This window comes from Onychostruthus taczanowskii, unplaced genomic scaffold (genome assembly GCF_017590055.1).
Source record: "Onychostruthus taczanowskii isolate IOZ18803 unplaced genomic scaffold, ASM1759005v1 scaffold394, whole genome shotgun sequence".
NCBI classification, from domain to species: Eukaryota; Metazoa; Chordata; class Aves; order Passeriformes; family Passeridae; genus Onychostruthus; species Onychostruthus taczanowskii.
Window position 1 is genome coordinate 61,271 of NW_024501393.1, and position 15,791 is coordinate 77,061.

At 66.1% G+C, this 15,791-nt stretch overlaps 3 protein-coding genes and 1 long non-coding RNA gene across 4 annotated transcripts; 2 read left to right on the plus strand and 2 right to left on the minus strand.

Moving 5' to 3' along the window:
- The first annotated feature begins 6 nt into the window (after window positions 1-6).
- Window positions 7-3,692, plus strand: HSD17B10 (hydroxysteroid 17-beta dehydrogenase 10). The gene is made up of 6 exons (XM_041412465.1): window positions 7-123; window positions 231-395; window positions 989-1,153; window positions 2,681-2,809; window positions 2,888-2,996; window positions 3,078-3,692. Exons 1-6 carry the CDS (start codon window positions 100-102, stop codon window positions 3,266-3,268), a joined length of 783 nt encoding a protein of 260 aa, XP_041268399.1. The 5' UTR covers window positions 7-99; the 3' UTR covers window positions 3,269-3,692.
- A 192-nt stretch (window positions 3,693-3,884) lies between these two features.
- NAA10 (N-alpha-acetyltransferase 10, NatA catalytic subunit) lies at window positions 3,885-7,060 on the plus strand. The gene is made up of 8 exons (XM_041412466.1): window positions 3,885-4,092; window positions 4,536-4,634; window positions 4,923-4,981; window positions 5,111-5,156; window positions 5,727-5,842; window positions 5,927-5,971; window positions 6,089-6,173; window positions 6,677-7,060. The coding sequence occupies exons 1-8, from the start codon at window positions 4,072-4,074 to the stop codon at window positions 6,911-6,913; spliced, it is 708 nt and encodes a 235-aa protein (XP_041268400.1). The 5' UTR covers window positions 3,885-4,071; the 3' UTR covers window positions 6,914-7,060.
- Window positions 7,061-8,271: 1,211 nt separating this feature from the next.
- On the minus strand, window positions 8,272-11,175 carry LOC121340064 (testis-specific Y-encoded-like protein 4). The gene is made up of 7 exons (XM_041412457.1): window positions 9,740-11,175; window positions 9,577-9,654; window positions 9,383-9,494; window positions 9,133-9,278; window positions 8,986-9,062; window positions 8,824-8,897; window positions 8,272-8,679 (listed from the first exon to the last, which is right to left on the minus strand). Exons 1-7 carry the CDS (start codon window positions 11,078-11,080, stop codon window positions 8,597-8,599), a joined length of 1,911 nt encoding a protein of 636 aa, XP_041268391.1. The 5' UTR covers window positions 11,081-11,175; the 3' UTR covers window positions 8,272-8,596.
- A 2,495-nt stretch (window positions 11,176-13,670) lies between these two features.
- Window positions 13,671-15,018, minus strand: LOC121340069. Its single transcript, XR_005953253.1, has 3 exons — window positions 14,719-15,018; window positions 14,552-14,604; window positions 13,671-14,430 (listed from the first exon to the last, which is right to left on the minus strand). It is a non-coding gene; the product is annotated as an uncharacterized LOC121340069 (long non-coding RNA).
- Between the last annotated feature and the right edge of the window lie 773 nt (window positions 15,019-15,791).

Consider the following 15,791-nt stretch of genomic DNA (forward strand, 5'->3'; position numbering starts at 1 on the left):
CACTCCCCTCCCGGTCCCTCCCCGGTCCCCTCCCGTCCCTCCCGCTCCCTCCCGCCCCTCCCGGTGCCGCCCCCCGCCCTCATTGGCCAGCCGGCGGCGATGGCGGCGATTCGCAGCGTGAAGGTACCGGGACCCCCCCCGGACCCCGCGGTCCCCGGGGATGTTTTTGGGGGGTGGGGTCGGGGTCTCCCCTCCTCGCTGACCCCTCTGTGTCCCCCTCCCTCCCGCAGGGCCTGGTGGCGCTGGTGACCGGCGGCGGCTCCGGGCTGGGCCGGGCCACGGTGGAGCGGCTGCTGGAGCGCGGGGCGCGGGTGGTGCTGCTGGACCTGCCCGCGTCCGCCGGGGGCCAGCTGGCCCAGGAGCTGGGCGAGCACTGCGCCTTCGCCCCCGCCGACGTGAGCACCGGGGGGGCTGCGGGGCTCCTCCGCCTTCAGCACGGCGGGGACACCCGCCTGCACACGGGGACACCGGGATCCCCCCGCCGGTGACACCCCACTCAACAGGGGGACACCGGGACCCCCCCCGCCGGTGGTACCCCCCTGCACACGGGGACAGTGTGACGCCCCCCCCGCTGGTGACATTAGCCCTGAGTGTGAGGCCACCATGACACTACTGGTGACCTTTGACCTCTCAGGTGACATCCCACCCTGATGTGGAGCCTCCTTGACCCCACAGGTGGCCTTGGCCAAGGAGGTGGGGACCACCTTGACCCCACTGGTGACATTGCCCCCCCCAGCTCAAACTGGGGCCAGCATGACCTTGACCGAGGAGTCAGGGTCACCTTGACCTTGCTGGTGACATCCCACCTTGTCCTTGTCCCCTCTGATGACATTCCCCCCCTAGCACAGCCCCCAGGTGACCTCAGCTGAGGATGTGGGGGCCACCTTGGCCACCCCCTCGATTTGAGACCACCTTGACCGGGGGGGGGCACTGCTGCCATCCCACCTTAACCCCCCCAGCGGTGACACCCCCTCGGTGACACCCCCAGGTGACCTCTCCCGAGGAGGTGGCGGCGGCGCTGGCCGTGGCCCAGAAGAAGTTTGGCCGCCTGGACCTGGCCGTGAACTGCGCCGGCATCGGCATCGCCGTCAAGACCTACAACAGCAAGAAGGACAAAGTGCACGACCTGGAGGACTTCCAGAGGGTCATCAACGTCAGTGGGGGGCTCGGGGTGGGCTGGGGGGTTCTGGGCAGTGGGATGGGGGTGTCTGTGGTCAGTGGGGTGGATGGGGGGTGACCTGGTCAGTGGGGGGTGACCAGGTCAGTGGCATGGATGACCTTGTCAATGGGTGGATGACCTGGTCAGTGGGTGGATGACATCATCAGTGGGTGGATGACATCATCAGTGGGTGGATGACGTCTTCAATGGGTGGATGATCTGGTCAGTGAGGGGTGACCTGGTCAATGGGTAGATGACCTGGTCATTGGCATGAATGACATCATCAATGGGTGGATGACCTGGTCAGTGGGTGGATGACATCATCAGTGAGTGGATGATCTAGTCAGTGAGGGGTGACCTGGTCAGTGGATGGATGACCTGGTCAATGGCGTGAATGACATCATCAGTGGGTGGATGACCTGCTCAGTGGCATGGATGACCTGGTCAGTAGGTGGGTGATCTGGTCAATGGGTGGATGACCTGGTCAGTGGGTGGATGACATCATCAGTGGGTGGATGATCTGGTCAGTGGGTGGATGACATCATCAGTGGGTGGATGATCTAGTCAGTGAGTGGTGACCTGGTCAGTGGATGGATGACCTGGTCAATGGCGTGGATGACATCATCAATGGGTGAATGATCTGATCATTGGGTGGATGAACTGGTGACTAGGTGGATGACCTGGTCAGTGGGTGGATGACCTGGTCAGTGAGGGGTGACCTCGTCATTGGGTGGATGAGGGGTGAGCTGGTCAGTGAGGGGTGACCTGGTCAATGGCATGGATGACATCATCAATGGGTGAATGATCTGATCATTGGGTGGATGAACTGGTGAGTGGGTGGATGACCTGGTCAATGGGTAGATGACTTGGTCAGTGAGGGGTGACCTGGTCAGAGGGTGGATGACCTGGTCAGTGGTGTAGATGACCTGGTCAATGGCATGGATGACATCATCAATGGGTAGATGACCTGGTCAATGGGTGGATGACCTGGTGAATGGGTGCATGACCTGGTCAGTGGCATGGATGACCTGGGCAGTAGGTGGATAACCTGGTCAGTAGGTGGATGACCTGGTCAGTGGTGTGGATGACCTGCTTAATGGGTGGGTGACTGCATGGATGACATCATCAAATCATCAATGGGTGCATGACCTGGTGAATGGGTGCATGACCTGGTCAGTGGCATGGATGACCTGGGCAGTAGGTGGATAACCTGGTCAGTAGGTGGATGACCTGGTCAATGAGTAGATGACCTGGTCAGTGGGTGGATGACCTGGTCAATGGGTAGATGACCTGATCAGTGGGTGGATGACATCATCAGTGGGTGAATGATCTGGTCAGTGGGTGGGTGACCTGGTCAATGGATAGATTACCTGCTCACTGGCATGGATACCCTGCTCAGTGGGTTGGCTGTAGATGTGGGACTTTGGGGTGTTCCCAGCACAACACAAGGGGCTGTGGGGCTACCAGCAGGGTTTGGTGGCGCCCACAAGACCCCCGCCCCAAATCCTTCTCCGTCCCCAGGTGAACCTGGTGGGGACCTTCAACGTGATCCGCCTGAGCGTGCAGCTCATGAGCCAGAACAAGCCGGACGCCGACGGCCACCGCGGGCTCGTGGTCAACACCGCCAGCGTGGCCGCCTTCGAGGGCCAGGTGAGCGACCCCCGGCCGCCCTGGGAGCCACCGGGGGGGGTCAGAGACCCCTGCGGTGACCACAGCACCTCCCCACAGGTGGGACAAGCGGCCTACTCGGCCTCCAAGGGCGGCATCGTGGGCATGACCCTGCCCATCGCCCGCGACCTGGCCCCGCTGGGCATCCGCGTGGTCACCATCGCCCCAGGTAGGGCCGCCCGGGGGGCACTGCTGGGAGGGTGGGCGGGGGGGGCGCCCCCGTTGACGGCCTGCTTTTGGGGTTCCCCAGGGCTGTTCTCCACGCCGCTGCTGGCCGGTTTGCCCGAGAAGGTGCGGAAGTTTTTGGGGCAGCAGGTGCCGTTCCCGTCGCGCCTCGGGGACCCCGCGGAGTACGCGCACCTGGTGCAAGCCCTGGCCGAGAACCCCATGATCAACGGGGAGGTGGTGAGGCTGGACGGGGCCCTGCGCATGCAGCCCTGAGCCCGGCGGAGCCCCTCGCCCCCAGACCCAAATTTTGGGGTGGGGAGCGGTCACAGAGGGGACAGAGAGCAGAGATGGACGCCGTGGCTGGAGGCTCTCCAGGGACACTCCAGGACGGGAACGCTGCGGGGACAAGGACTGGGGACACCGTATGAGTGGGGACACTCTGTCCTGAGTGGAAACAACCCCCCCGAGTGGACACGACCCCTGCCCCGAGTGGGGACACCCGGGGATTTGGGGACAAACCCCAGGAATGTGGCCACGAGACCACACAGGAAGTTGGGAAACCCCGTGAAGGGGACCCTGCTCAGGTGTGGGGGGTTCATCTCGAGCCCCCCCGGGTGTGGGGACCCCCTCGAGTCCCCGTCCAGCCCCGAGCCCCTCCTCCATCGCAATAAAACGTGTTCGCCCACGCGGCCTCCGAGCCCGGCGATGCCCCGCCTTCCGTCTCTCCCCATTGGCTCGTATCGCTGTCAATCATCAGCACAACCATATGTGATTGGCCGGAGAGGGGGGGTGGGAGGGGGCAAAGCCCGCCCGCACCGGGGCACGCGCGGAACTCGCCGCTGATTGCCTGAAAGCAAAGGTGGTAGCGGGGCGGGGCTTAGCTTGCCACGCCGCATGCTGATTGGCTGGGGCGCCTGTCAATTCAGCGGAATTACGGTGGGCGGGCTCTGCTCTGATTGGTCAGAAAAGAACTTCCGGCGGAAGCGGCTCGTGAGGGGACCGGGACCGGGAACGGCGCCGGGACCGGGAGCGGAACCAGGACGGGGAAACGCGACTGAGAGCGGGCGGCCGCAGCCATGAACATCCGGAACGCGCGGGTGGGCGGCCGGGCAGGGGCAGGGGGGCTCAGCCGGGACTCGGCGAGGGAGAGCCGGGCACCGGCGAGAGACCTGACGGTGATACCGGGCCATGGCGGGAGTTGTGAGGGAAACACCGGGCCCTGGGAGGGGTGTGAGGGGAGCACCGGGCTCTGGCAGGGGGATCTGGGGTTTCATGAGGCGTCTGAGGTGGGGACCGGGCTCTGCAGGTGCTTTACCGGGTGTCAAACCGGGAGAACCGGGATCCGAGGGGGACACCGGGCTTTGGGAGGGGAACCGGGCTCTCAGGGGGGCAGTACCGCATCTCGGTGCCGTTTGGCGGCTCTGAGGTGGGCCCCGTGCGCGGGGGGGTCTCCGAGAGCCCCTGCCGGTGTTGGGCAGCACCGGGGCCGGTTCCGGGCTGACTGCCCCGGTTCCGGTTCCGGTTCCGCCCCTCCCGGCAGCCCGAGGACCTGATGAACATGCAGCACTGCAACCTGCTCTGCCTGCCCGAGAACTACCAGATGAAATATTATTTCTACCACGGCCTCTCCTGGCCCCAGGTGCGGCCCGGGATCCACCCCTGACCCCCCCCGGGACACCGGGACACCGGGATTTAACCCCCCCGTTCCCGGGACAGCGGGATTTAACCCCCCCGTTCCCGGGACACCGGGATTTAACCCCCCAGGTGCCCCGGGACACCGGGATTTAACCCCCACGGTGCCCCTCAGTCTCCCCCTGAAACACCTGGATCCCTCCTAGGCACACCTGAGACCCTGAATTGTCACCCAGGACCCCCTGGATCCCCCCCCAGGGCCCTCACCTGAGCCCCCCCCTCACTTTCCCCCCAGCTCTCTTACATCGCCGAGGATGAGAACGGGAAGATCGTTGGCTACGTCCTGGCCAAGATGTGAGTGTGGCCTGGGGGGGCTTCCCCCCCTTCCCCCCGCTTCTCCTGAGCTTTGGGGGGGTCCCGGGGGGGTCCCCAGGGGGATTTGGGGGTCTCACCCCCCCCCGAACCCCTCCTATGCTCCTGCAGGGAGGAAGACCCCGATGACGTCCCCCACGGACACATCACCTCCCTGGTGAGGGGGGGTCTGGGGGGCTCTTGGAATGGGTTTGGGGGGGCTCCTGGAGGGGTTTTGGGGTCACCTGGGGGTTTTTGGGCTGTCCCAGCCCGTTTTGGGGTCCCACAGCCCGTTTTGGGTTCCTGTGGGGTTTTTTTGGGGTGTCCCAGCCCGTTTTGTGTTCCTGTAGGTTTTTTTGGGGTGTCCCAGCCCGTTTTGGGTTCCTGTAGGTTTTTTTGGGGTGTCCCAGCCCGTTTTGTGTTCCTGTAGGTTTTTTTGGGGTGTCCCAGCCCGTTTTGGGTTCCTGTAGGTTTTTTTGGGGTGTCCCAGCCCGTTTTGGGTTCCTGTAGGTTTTTTTGGGGTGTCCCAGCCCGTTTCGGGGTCCCCTGGGGTTTTTTGGGGTGTCCAGCCCGTTTTGGGTCCCCTGGGGTTTTTTGGGGTGTCCCAGCCCGTTTCGGGGTCCCCTGGGGTTTTTTGGGGTGTCCCAGCCCGTTTCGGGGTCCCCTGGGGTTTTTTGGGGTGTCCCAGCCCGTTTTGGGTCCCCTGGGGTTTTTTGGGGTGTCCCAGCCCGTTTCGGGGTCCCCCCAGGCGGTGAAGCGCTCGCACCGGCGCCTGGGGCTGGCACAGAAGCTGATGGACCAGGCATCCCGGGCCATGATCGAGAACTTCAACGCCAAATACGTGTCCCTGCACGTCCGCAAGAGGTGAGACCCCCCCAAAATCCCAAAAATCCCCCCAAAACCCCCCCAGGAGCACCCCAAAATAACCCCCCCGTTTGTCCTTGGCAGCAACCGGGCAGCGCTGCACCTCTACTCCAACACCCTCAACTTCCAGTGAGTCTGGGCTGGGGGGGTCGGGGGCTTTGGGGGAGCTGCAGGAGGAAATTTGGGGGGGTTTGGGTGGGGGTTGGGACCCCCACCCCATTTTTGAACCCCCAAAATCCCCCCCAGGATCAGCGAGGTGGAGCCCAAGTACTACGCGGACGGGGAGGACGCGTACGCCATGAAACGGGACCTGACCCAAATGGCAGACGAGGTACAGCCCCCCAAAAACCCTCCTGGGACCCCAAAAACCCTGCTGGGGGGCTTCCATCATCCCTGGGACCCCCAAAAACCCTCCTGGGGGGCTTCCAGGGACCCCAAAAACCCTACTGGGGGGCTTCCATGGACCCCAAAAACCCTACTGGGGGGCTTCCATGGACCCCAAAAACCCTACTGGGGGGCTTCTATCCCCCTGAGACCCCGAAAACCCCTCCTGAGACCCCAAAAAACCCTCCTGGGACCTCCAAAAACCCTCCTGGGGGGCTTCTAGGGACCCCAAAAACCCTCCTGGGGTGGCTTACATCCCTCTGGAACCACCAAAAATTCTCTTGGGGGGGCTTCCATCCCCTCCAGGACCCCCAAAAACCGTCTCCATCCTCCCTCTGGGACCCCCAAAAACCCGCTGGGGACTCTTCCATCCCCCTGGGACCCCCAAAAACCCACCTGGGGGGGGCTCCCACACCCCCAGGTGTAACCCCCTCTCTGCTCCCCCCCCAGCTGAGGAAGCAGGTGGAGCAGAAGGAGCGGGGCCGGCCCCCGGCCCCCACCGAGCCCCCCCGGGGTGGGGATGGGGTCTGCGGCTCGGGGGGGCCCCCCTCGAACGCCCCCCCCACGGGACCCCAACAACACCACGAGGACGGGGGGGGCGACAGCAAAGACGTCAGCGAGGTCAGCGAGACCACTGAGAGCACCGACGTCAAGGACAGCTCCGAGGCCTCCGACTCCGCCTCATAGGGACCCCCGGGAGCCCCCCCAAAATCCCTGGGACCCCCGGGAGCCCCCCCAAAATCTCTGGGACCCCCGGGAGCCCCCCCAAACCCCCTGGGACCCCCGGGGACCCCCCTTGGTGCTGTGGGGGGCATTAAAGCCCCTCAGTCTGCAGCCTGTGCTCTGTCTCTGTCTGTGCCCCTGGTCTGGGGGTGCTCGTGGTTTTTTGGGGGGTCCGGGGGCGGGGGGTTCGCCCCCTCGGGGCGGGGCTTGGGTTGGTCACGCCTTCAATACAGCCGGGTGGTGTCGCGCGGGGGCGTGGCCTATGCGGATGTCCCTCTTGCTGATTGGTGAGGGCGCGGCCAGCACCGGGAGCTGCCCGCTGATTGGTGGAGACGCGCGGCTGTGGCGTCCCCGTGCGGGAGGGCGAGGAGGAGCAGGAGGAAACGGGACCGGGAGCGAGGGTGGGGCAACGGGAACCGGACAGGGAACGGGAACAGGACCGGAGCGAGGCTGGGGCAGCGGGAACGGGACCGGAGCGAGGCTGGGGCAGCGGGAACGGGACCGGGAACGGGACCGGAACGGGGAACGGGACCGTAGCGAGGCTGGGGCAGTGGGACCGGAACCGGGACTGGAGCGAGACTGGGGCAGCGCGAACCGGGAACGGGACCGGGACCGGGACGGGGAACGGGAACGGGACCGGAGCGAAGCTGGGGGAACGGGACGGGGAAGGGAACAGGACCGGAGCGAGGCTGGGGAAGCGGGAACCGGGAACGGGACCGGAACGGGGAACGGGACCGTAGCGAGGCTGGGATGGTGGGACCGGAACCGGTACCAGGGCGAGGATGGGGCAGCAGGAACGGGACCAGGACCGGGGCGAGGCTGGGGCAGCGGGACCGGGCCGGCGGCACGCGTGTCGTGTGCTGCTGCATCCGCCACTCCAGGACCGGCCGTGCCGGTGCGTACGGACCCGGCCCGGAGCGTTTCCCCCGCCGCTGATCTCCCCCCGCAGCCCGGTGCGGTTCCACGGGCGGTTCGGGGTCCCGGGGGTCTGGCAGAGCTCGGGGAGCCGGTGCTGGAGCAGGAGCTGCGGGAGGAGCCGGGCCCGGCGGCGACCACGGCACCGCCGCCCCGACCGGGGGATGGAGGCACCGGGATGGGCTGGAAAGGAGGGGGGGTTTCCCCCTCTCTGTGGTGCTGGGGGGGCACTCGCGGGGGTCCCTGGCTCTTTGGGGGTCTCTCTCTCTCTCCCCCCCAGCCCCAGACCCCAACACCTGCAGCAGGTGAGGAGGGGACTGACCCAGGGGAGTCAAATCACCCTGAAATCCCCCCCCAGTTCCCTCGGGGTTGAAGGCAAGTCTCTGTGAATCTGTTAAAACTTTCTCTTTATTATAATATATTTTTAGATATCAAAAGAAAATTTTACAAGTTTTTAACCCAAAATGTACAAAAATGGTCAGGAAATGGTTGTGTTTCTCCCCTTGTGTGGGGTGGGAGGGATTTAAGGGGACCCCCTCACCCCCCAGGTAATGGAGCTGGGGAGATTGGGGATCCCCGGAGGTGGGGGGGGGTGGGGTCATGAAAGTTTTGGGGAGCAGGGGGGTGAAAGGCCTTCGAACACCCTGAGCTGTGTTGGGGGCCCCCAGCCCCTCGTTACCCGCAATGCTGGGGGGGTGGAGATGTGCAGCACCCCCAGATCCCCCCCCCCAGTTAAATTCTGCCCCTGTGGGGGTCTTTCTGTCCCACGGGGGGGTTGGGGGGCTCCTCTGTTGGGATCTCTTCCACGCCACTGCCTGGAGGGGGAGGATTGGGGGACACAAAATCAACGCCTACTCCCCAACCAAGAGGACTCTGGGGGGGGTCGCACACCCCTATTTCCTCAGGTGAGGAGTTTTGGGGTCCCCCCAGGGTAGGGAGAGGGGGGGTCGGTCACATACCGTCCCCATCATCTGGGATCTCCTGCACGTCCTCGTCGTCATCCAGGATCACCACGCAGTCCTCGCCGCTCTCACTGGGGAGGGGGCGTTAATGGGGGGGGTGAAAGTTTGGGGTTCCCTCCCCTGGAGCCCCCCCAAACCCCCCCCCGGGGTGCAGCTCACCTGTCAGGGGGTCCCTCGGCGCCCTCCCCCAGCAGGTAGAACTGGAGCGGGTTGGGCCAAAGCTCCTCCTTGATGATCTGGGGGAGATGGGGAGGTCAGGGGGGTACTGGGAGCACTGGGAGGAGATACTGGGAGCACTGGGCTCACCTCAGCCACACGGTCCCCTGCAGGGAAGCTGTGATCCCCAAACCACGCAAAGAAGCTCCGAGGGGCCGGGGGACCCTTGTGGGGACGGGTCCGGGGGTCCTGCCCCTGCCACCACCGGATCGGGGTCGAGTGGGACACCAGGTGACCTGAGAGGAAGGACAACGCACAAGGGGGTGACTCTGGAGCCCCCAAACCCCCTCGTTGGGCTGTAGAAAGTGGGGGTGCCCCCCCTCCCTGCCCCAACACCCACCGGAGGGGCCGCGCACGAACTCCTTGGCCACGACGTCGTTCTGGAAATAGGGATTGACGCTGAAGAAGAACCGGATGCGGCACCCGGGGCGGCTCTGCCCGAACTCCTCCACCTGCAGGCCCAGGTGTGTTACCTCGGTGTGGGGGGGGGGGGCCACAAACCCCCAAATTTCCCCCCAAAACCCCTCCAGGCACCTGCAAACTCGTCATGTAGCTCAGCGCGTCCTCGTCGCGGTCGCTGATCATGGCCGAGAGCTGCGGGTGGTTCAGGAACTGCGCACGGCGGGGGCGTCAAGGAAAGATGGATCTGGAGGTTCCCCCGTGCCCCCCACCCCAAAACGGATCCCCCCAAGGATACGGCGGTGACCCAGAAGCCGGGGATGTGCTGGATGAGGCGGTTGCGCCGCTGCAGGTGCGGCCGGCGGCGGAGGCAGAAGCGGGCGCGCAGGCGGCGGAAGGCTCGAGCCGCCTCCTCCTCCACGGCCTCCAGCTCCAGCTGCACGGCCTCCAGCGCCGCCAGGTACCGCGCCGGCCCTTCATCCCGCTCCTCCTCCTCCTCCTCGTCCTCGTCCAGGGAGATCACCGCGCTCTCCTCGGCCACGTGCTCCTTGGGGACCGGCACCCCCGCGGGCTCCGGGACCCCCATGAGATCTGGGAGGCCGGGGCCGCCCCGGCTCTGCCCCACGCAGGCTGTGGGCTCCAGGCCCTCCTCGGGCTCCGTGGGGAACTCCACGCCTCCTTTCTGCTCTCTGTCCCGCCTCACGTGGCCAGTGATGGTGGTCTCCGGGCTCCCTGTGTCTTCTCTGGTGGCCTCCAAGTCCTCCAAGCTCTCCCTGCTGGTGTCCAGGCTTCTCTCCCACTCCAAGCACGGGGGACTGGCAGTCTCTACGCTCACCCTGGGCCTCACAGGGGTCTTTGCCTTGCGCCTGCTGGTGCTTTTTTGCTCCCCACCAGAAGAAGCATCACTCTCCATGCTGCCCAGGACCTTGGTGGTGGTCTCCAGGCCCCCCTTGCTCCTTCTGCCTTGCTCCAAGCAGCGAGTGACGGCTGTCTCCAGGCTCCCTTTGCGCCCATTGGTGGTCCCAGGGCTCCCTGTGACCTCCCTGCTGGTCTCCAGACCACCCGTGGCCTCGCTGGTGGTCTCCACGCTTCCCTTGGATTCCATGGGAGCCTCCGGGACACCCTTGTTCTTCTCCAAGGAGTGTGTGACAGCAATTTCCAGGTCTCCCATGGCCTCTCTGGTGGTCTCCGAACCCCCTTTTTCTTGCTCCAAGCAGTCACCACTTGTGTTCTCCAGGCTCCCTTTGCTTCTGTTGATGGTCTCCAGGTCCCCCTCGGCCTCCTCGGTGGTCTCCAGGCTGGCCATGACCTTTCCGGTGACCTTCGGCTCCCCCGTGCCCTCCCCGGGGGTCTCCAGCCCCTCCTTGGGGGTCTCCAGCCTCTCCCCGGCCAAAGCCGCGATCTCCGGGCAGCCGCCAGGGGGCGCGCGCGCGTCCCCGCCGCAGCCGCCCCGCGCATGCCCGGACCCGTTGCCCCGCGCGCGCGCGCTGCGGCCCTCACCACGACCTCCGGCGGGGGTGGGGGAACGAGCCGTCTCCCCGCGGCTAACGGCGGCGGCAGGGCCCGTCCCGGTGGGCTCGTCCAGACGGCGGAGCTTGGCCGGGGACGGTCGGTCTGTCCCGGCCCCGGCCCCGCTCATGGCGGCGGCTCCGGCGCCCGCCAGGGCCGAAGCAGCGGCCGAAAAAGCGCGCGCGCCGCCGCCGCCGCCGCCGAAGCCCCGCCCACCCGCTCGTCACTCGCGCGCTGCCCATTGGCGGGTTGCCATGGCGACGCCCGTTCACGCGGGGCGGGCGGGAAAGGGGCGGCCAATGGGAACGCGCTGCTTTGGCGGGCTCGGGGAGCGTGGTGGGCGGGGCCAGGGGAGCCGCGCTCATGCGCAGCGCGAGGAGCGCACGTGCGGGCGGCGCGAGAGCCCCGCCGTGAGGGGAGAGGCCCCGCCCCCCTCCCGCCATGAGGGGCTGAGGGAGCGTGAGGGCAGCGGACCCTCCCGGAGGGGACGGGTTGCCACCCACACTGTCACCTGAGGGACTGGGACCCTCCCTCAGGGGCTGAGGGACCACAGGAGCAGGCAGGACACCCCCGGAGGGGACAGGATTTCCCCCCCTCCTCAGTGAGTAGAGAAGGGCTGGAACCACCCACCATTACCTGAGGGGCTGGGACCCTCCTGCAGTGACTTAAGAGGGGCTGCCCCCCCCCCCCACCATTACCTGAGGGGCTGAGGACCCATGAGGGCTGGCAGGTGCCCCCACTGTGGCTCCAGAGGAGCTGAGACCCCCACACGATGTCACCCAAAGGACTGAGGGACTACAGGGGGAGCAGAACATGCAGAGATGACAGGATACCCCCACAGTGAGTCCAGAGGGGCTGGGACCCCCCCATAGCGACTTCAGAAGGGCTGTGTCCTCCCACCCCCCCACCCTGCTGTCACCTGAGGTGACAGGAGGGACAGGACCACCAGCCACACTGTGACTCCAGAAGGGCTGGGACCCTGCCACACACACACACTGTCACCCAGAGGGCTCAGGGACTGCGGAGGATGCGACCCCCTCTGTCACCTGAGGGACTGCCACCCCATACAGGGGGGCTGGGAGTGTCCCCTAATTGTCACAGGGATCACTGGGACACTGCCCACAGCGAGTCCTGAGGAGATGGGACCACCCCAATGTCACCTGAGGGCACAGCAGCCTCCTTGGGCTGGGTGCAGGGCAGGGAGGACCCTCCCTGAGCACTGGGAACGCCCTTGGCAGCTTCACTGGGGGCTGGGGACCCCCTTTGGCCACCCCCAGGAGGCTCAGGACCCCCCCCAGCTGCTCCCAGGACACTCGGGACCCGCTAAGTGCCTCCAAGGAGCCTTAGGACCACTCCCCACTTCATCCTAGGGGACTCGAGACCCCCTCCCCAGCTGCTTCCAGGACACTCAGGACATCCCAGTTCTCCAAGGGGGCTTGAGACCCCCTCCCCAGCTGCTCAGCGGATACTCAGGACCCCACCCAGTTCTTCAGGGGAGCTCAGGACCCCCTCCCCAGCTGCTCCCAAGACATCCAGGACCCCCCAGTTCTCCAAGGGGGCTCAAGACCCCCTCCCCAGCTGCTCCCAGGACACTCAGGACCCGCCAAGTGCCTCCAAGGAGCCTTAGGACCACTCCCCACTTCATCCTAGGGGGCTCAAGACCCCTGCAACTGCTCCCAGGATGGAGCTCAGGACCCCCTCCCCAGCTGCTCCCAGGACACTCAGGATCCCCCCAGTTCTTCAAGGGAGCTCAGGACCCCCTCCCCAGCTGTTCCCAGGATACTCAGGACCACTCCCCACTTCATCCTATGGGGCTCAAGACACCTGCAGCTGCTTCCAGGACACTCAAGACCCCCTCCCCAGCTGTTCCTAGAACATTCAGGACCTCCCAAGTTCTTCAAGACCCTCTCCCCAGCTGCTCCCAGGATACTCAGGTCCCCCTCCTCATCTGCTCCCAGGACACTCGGGACCCCCCAAGTGCCTCCAAGGGGCCTTAGGACCACTCCCCACTTCATCCTAGGGGGCTCAAGACCCCTGCAGCTGCTCCCAGAACACTCAGGACCCCAACCTCAGCTGCTCCCAGTACACTCAGAACACCCCAGTTCTCCAAGGGGACTCAAGACCCCCTCCCCAGCTGCTTCCAGGACACTCAGAACCCCCCCACTTCTTCAAGGGAGCTCAGGACCCCCTCCCCAGCTGTTCCCAGGGCATCCAGGACACCCCAAGTTCTTCAAGACCCCCTCCCCAGCTGCTCCCAGTACACTCAGAACCCCCCCACTTCTTCAAGGGAGCTCAGGACCCCCTCCCCAGCTGCGCCCAGAACATCCAGGACCCCCCAAGTTCTTCAAGGGGGCTCAAAACCCCCCTCCGCAGCTGCTCCCAGAACATCCAGGACCCCCCAAGTTCTTCAAGACCCCCACCCTATTTGCTCCCAGGATATCTGGGACCCGCTGGCTGCCCGCAGGGGGTCACAGACCCTTCTGTCACGACATGACACGACAGCCGCAGGTGAGCCTGCCCCATCCCCGGGGGGCCGTTTGTCACCCACGGCCCCGTGACCTTTGCTGGGACCTTCCCCGAGGGCAGGAAACGGCTGCGACAGCGCCGGCAGAGGGGGGGGACCCGGCCCCCACCCCTAAACAGAGGCACACAACCCTCTCCTACCCCCCCACCCCAAATTTCCCCCCCTCAAAGCGCCCCCCATGACAAGAACTCGGGGACACCATCGTTCCATGGCTGTATGTACACAGGGGCGCCCCAAAACCCGCGTGGAGTGCACATGACTCGGGGGGGAGGGAGGGGGAGGATGTCCCACAAAGTGACAGTGCCCCCACCCCGGGGTGGGGTGGGGGGGCAATTTGGGGGTGCCCTTCCATTTGGGGGTGCCCTTCCATTTGGGGGTGCCCTTCCATTTAGGGGGTTCCCTTGACCGCCCGCCCCCCACCCCCAGATTGATTTAGGGGTGTCCCACGTTTTCTAAGGTGGAATGGTGTGTGGGGGGGCTGTGACTTTTTGGGAGGTGACAATTTTTGGGGTGGTGACAATCGGGGCTCCCCCCCCCCACCCCCCTCACGTGAGCCAGGCCAGTGCCAGGTAAAGCCCCAGGGCCAGCGCGGCCGTGGGGCCCCCCCCGTCCCCCCAGGCCACCGGCACCAGCACGGCCAAGGCCAAGACCACCCCGCACCCCCTCAGGGCCCCCCCCAAACTGCTCCCCCTCCCCCGGGGGGGCCGCGCCGGCACCACCAGCGCCCCCTCCACCGGCCCCCCCCTCCCCAGCAGCACCGGGGGGCTGCACCGACCCCCCCCCTCGTAGCGCAGGGCCATCTCGTTGGCCAGCGAGGTGTTGGGGGCTCTCTCGGGGAATGGGGGCCCCCCGTTTCTCGGGGGGGGGTCGCTGTCGCCGGGGTCCCCCCGCAGCCGGCGCAGGTGGGACAGGTAGAGCTGCTCCAGCTCCCGCGCCACCGCCTCGTCCTCGGCGCCCTAATTGGGGAGGGGGCACAGTTTGGGGTACCCCCGTCCTCGGGCAGGCACGGTTTGGGGTACCCCGTTCCTCAGGGGAGGGGGGCCCCCCAGTTTGGGGGGGGGGAGGGTGTTGTCTCACCTGTGCTGGGGGCTGCTCCGCATCCGGGGGGGGCGTTGGGGCAGGGTCAGGCTCTGTGGAGGGAAAGGGGGGGGGTGAGGGACCCCCAAAGTGCGGGGGGATCCCCAAAATTGGAGGTAGCCCCAGTAATCGGGGTGCACCCCCAAATTTGGGGGAGCGATACTTACCTGTGCTGTGCTCGGGGGGTGGGGGCTGCACATCCTCCGCCTCCTGTGGCCTTTTGGGGGGACACGGGTGTGGGGGGGGGTCACCGGAGAGGACCCATTCCCCCCCTCCCCCCGGCCCCCCAATTTAGGGGTGGGGGGGCAGCATCTGCACCCCCCCCAGAGTGTGACCCACATTCGAGCCCCGAGGGGTCCGGGGGGGAACCCAGGCATGCGCCACAGCCCCCCCCTCAATTTCAGGGGACACATGCGGGGGGGGTAGGGGGTTAACCCCATTTTGGGGGGGGCGACCCCGTTTTGGGGGTCCCCCATGCAGACGGGATCCCCGGGGGAGGGGCTGTGAAAAGGAGCTCCCATCCCCCACTCTTGGGTTCAGTGGAAGGAAGAGACCTGGAGACCCCCGGGGTGGGGGGGGTCACAAAGTGGGGTTTCATTCTTGGGGGGGGGGCAAAGTGTGTGACCCCCCCTCCCCCCCCGCCCCCCAATGTCTGCAGAGTTAAAAGGGGTCCCGCAGGACCCCTGAGCGGCCCGGGGGATGTTTGGGGGTGTCGTGGAAATTTGGGGGTGCTTTGAGGGGCTATTAATGGCCCCCCCGTTTCTATGGTCTGGGGGTGCAAAGAGGGGTCCCCCCAATGTCTGCTCCCCTTGGGGGGGGGTGGGGGGTCCCCCCAATCTCTGCTCCCCTTGAGGGGGCCATTAGCACCCCTAAACACCTCCCAAGGGGATTTTGAGGGGTCCGGGAGCTTGGGGGGCTCACGGGGGGTGGGGGCTTTGAGGGGGCTTTATTGGCTCCCCCCTCCGTGTTCCCGACACTCCCGCACCCCTGGCAGCGGTATTGGGGTTCCCTTCATGACCCCCCTCCCCTCCCCCCCAAAAAAAGGAGCCTCAGCACACGTGAAAATTTGGGAACCCATGGGAAAGGGGGGGTGTGGAGGATTTGGGTCCCCCAGGACCCCCCCAGGTGTGGGAGGGTCCTCTGACATCACCGTGGGGGGGCCCCATAAAAACCGGGGTGCCGGGGCGGGCAGCACACGGGGTTCAAGCGGTGAGCGGATTTTGGGGGGGGGTCCGGGGGG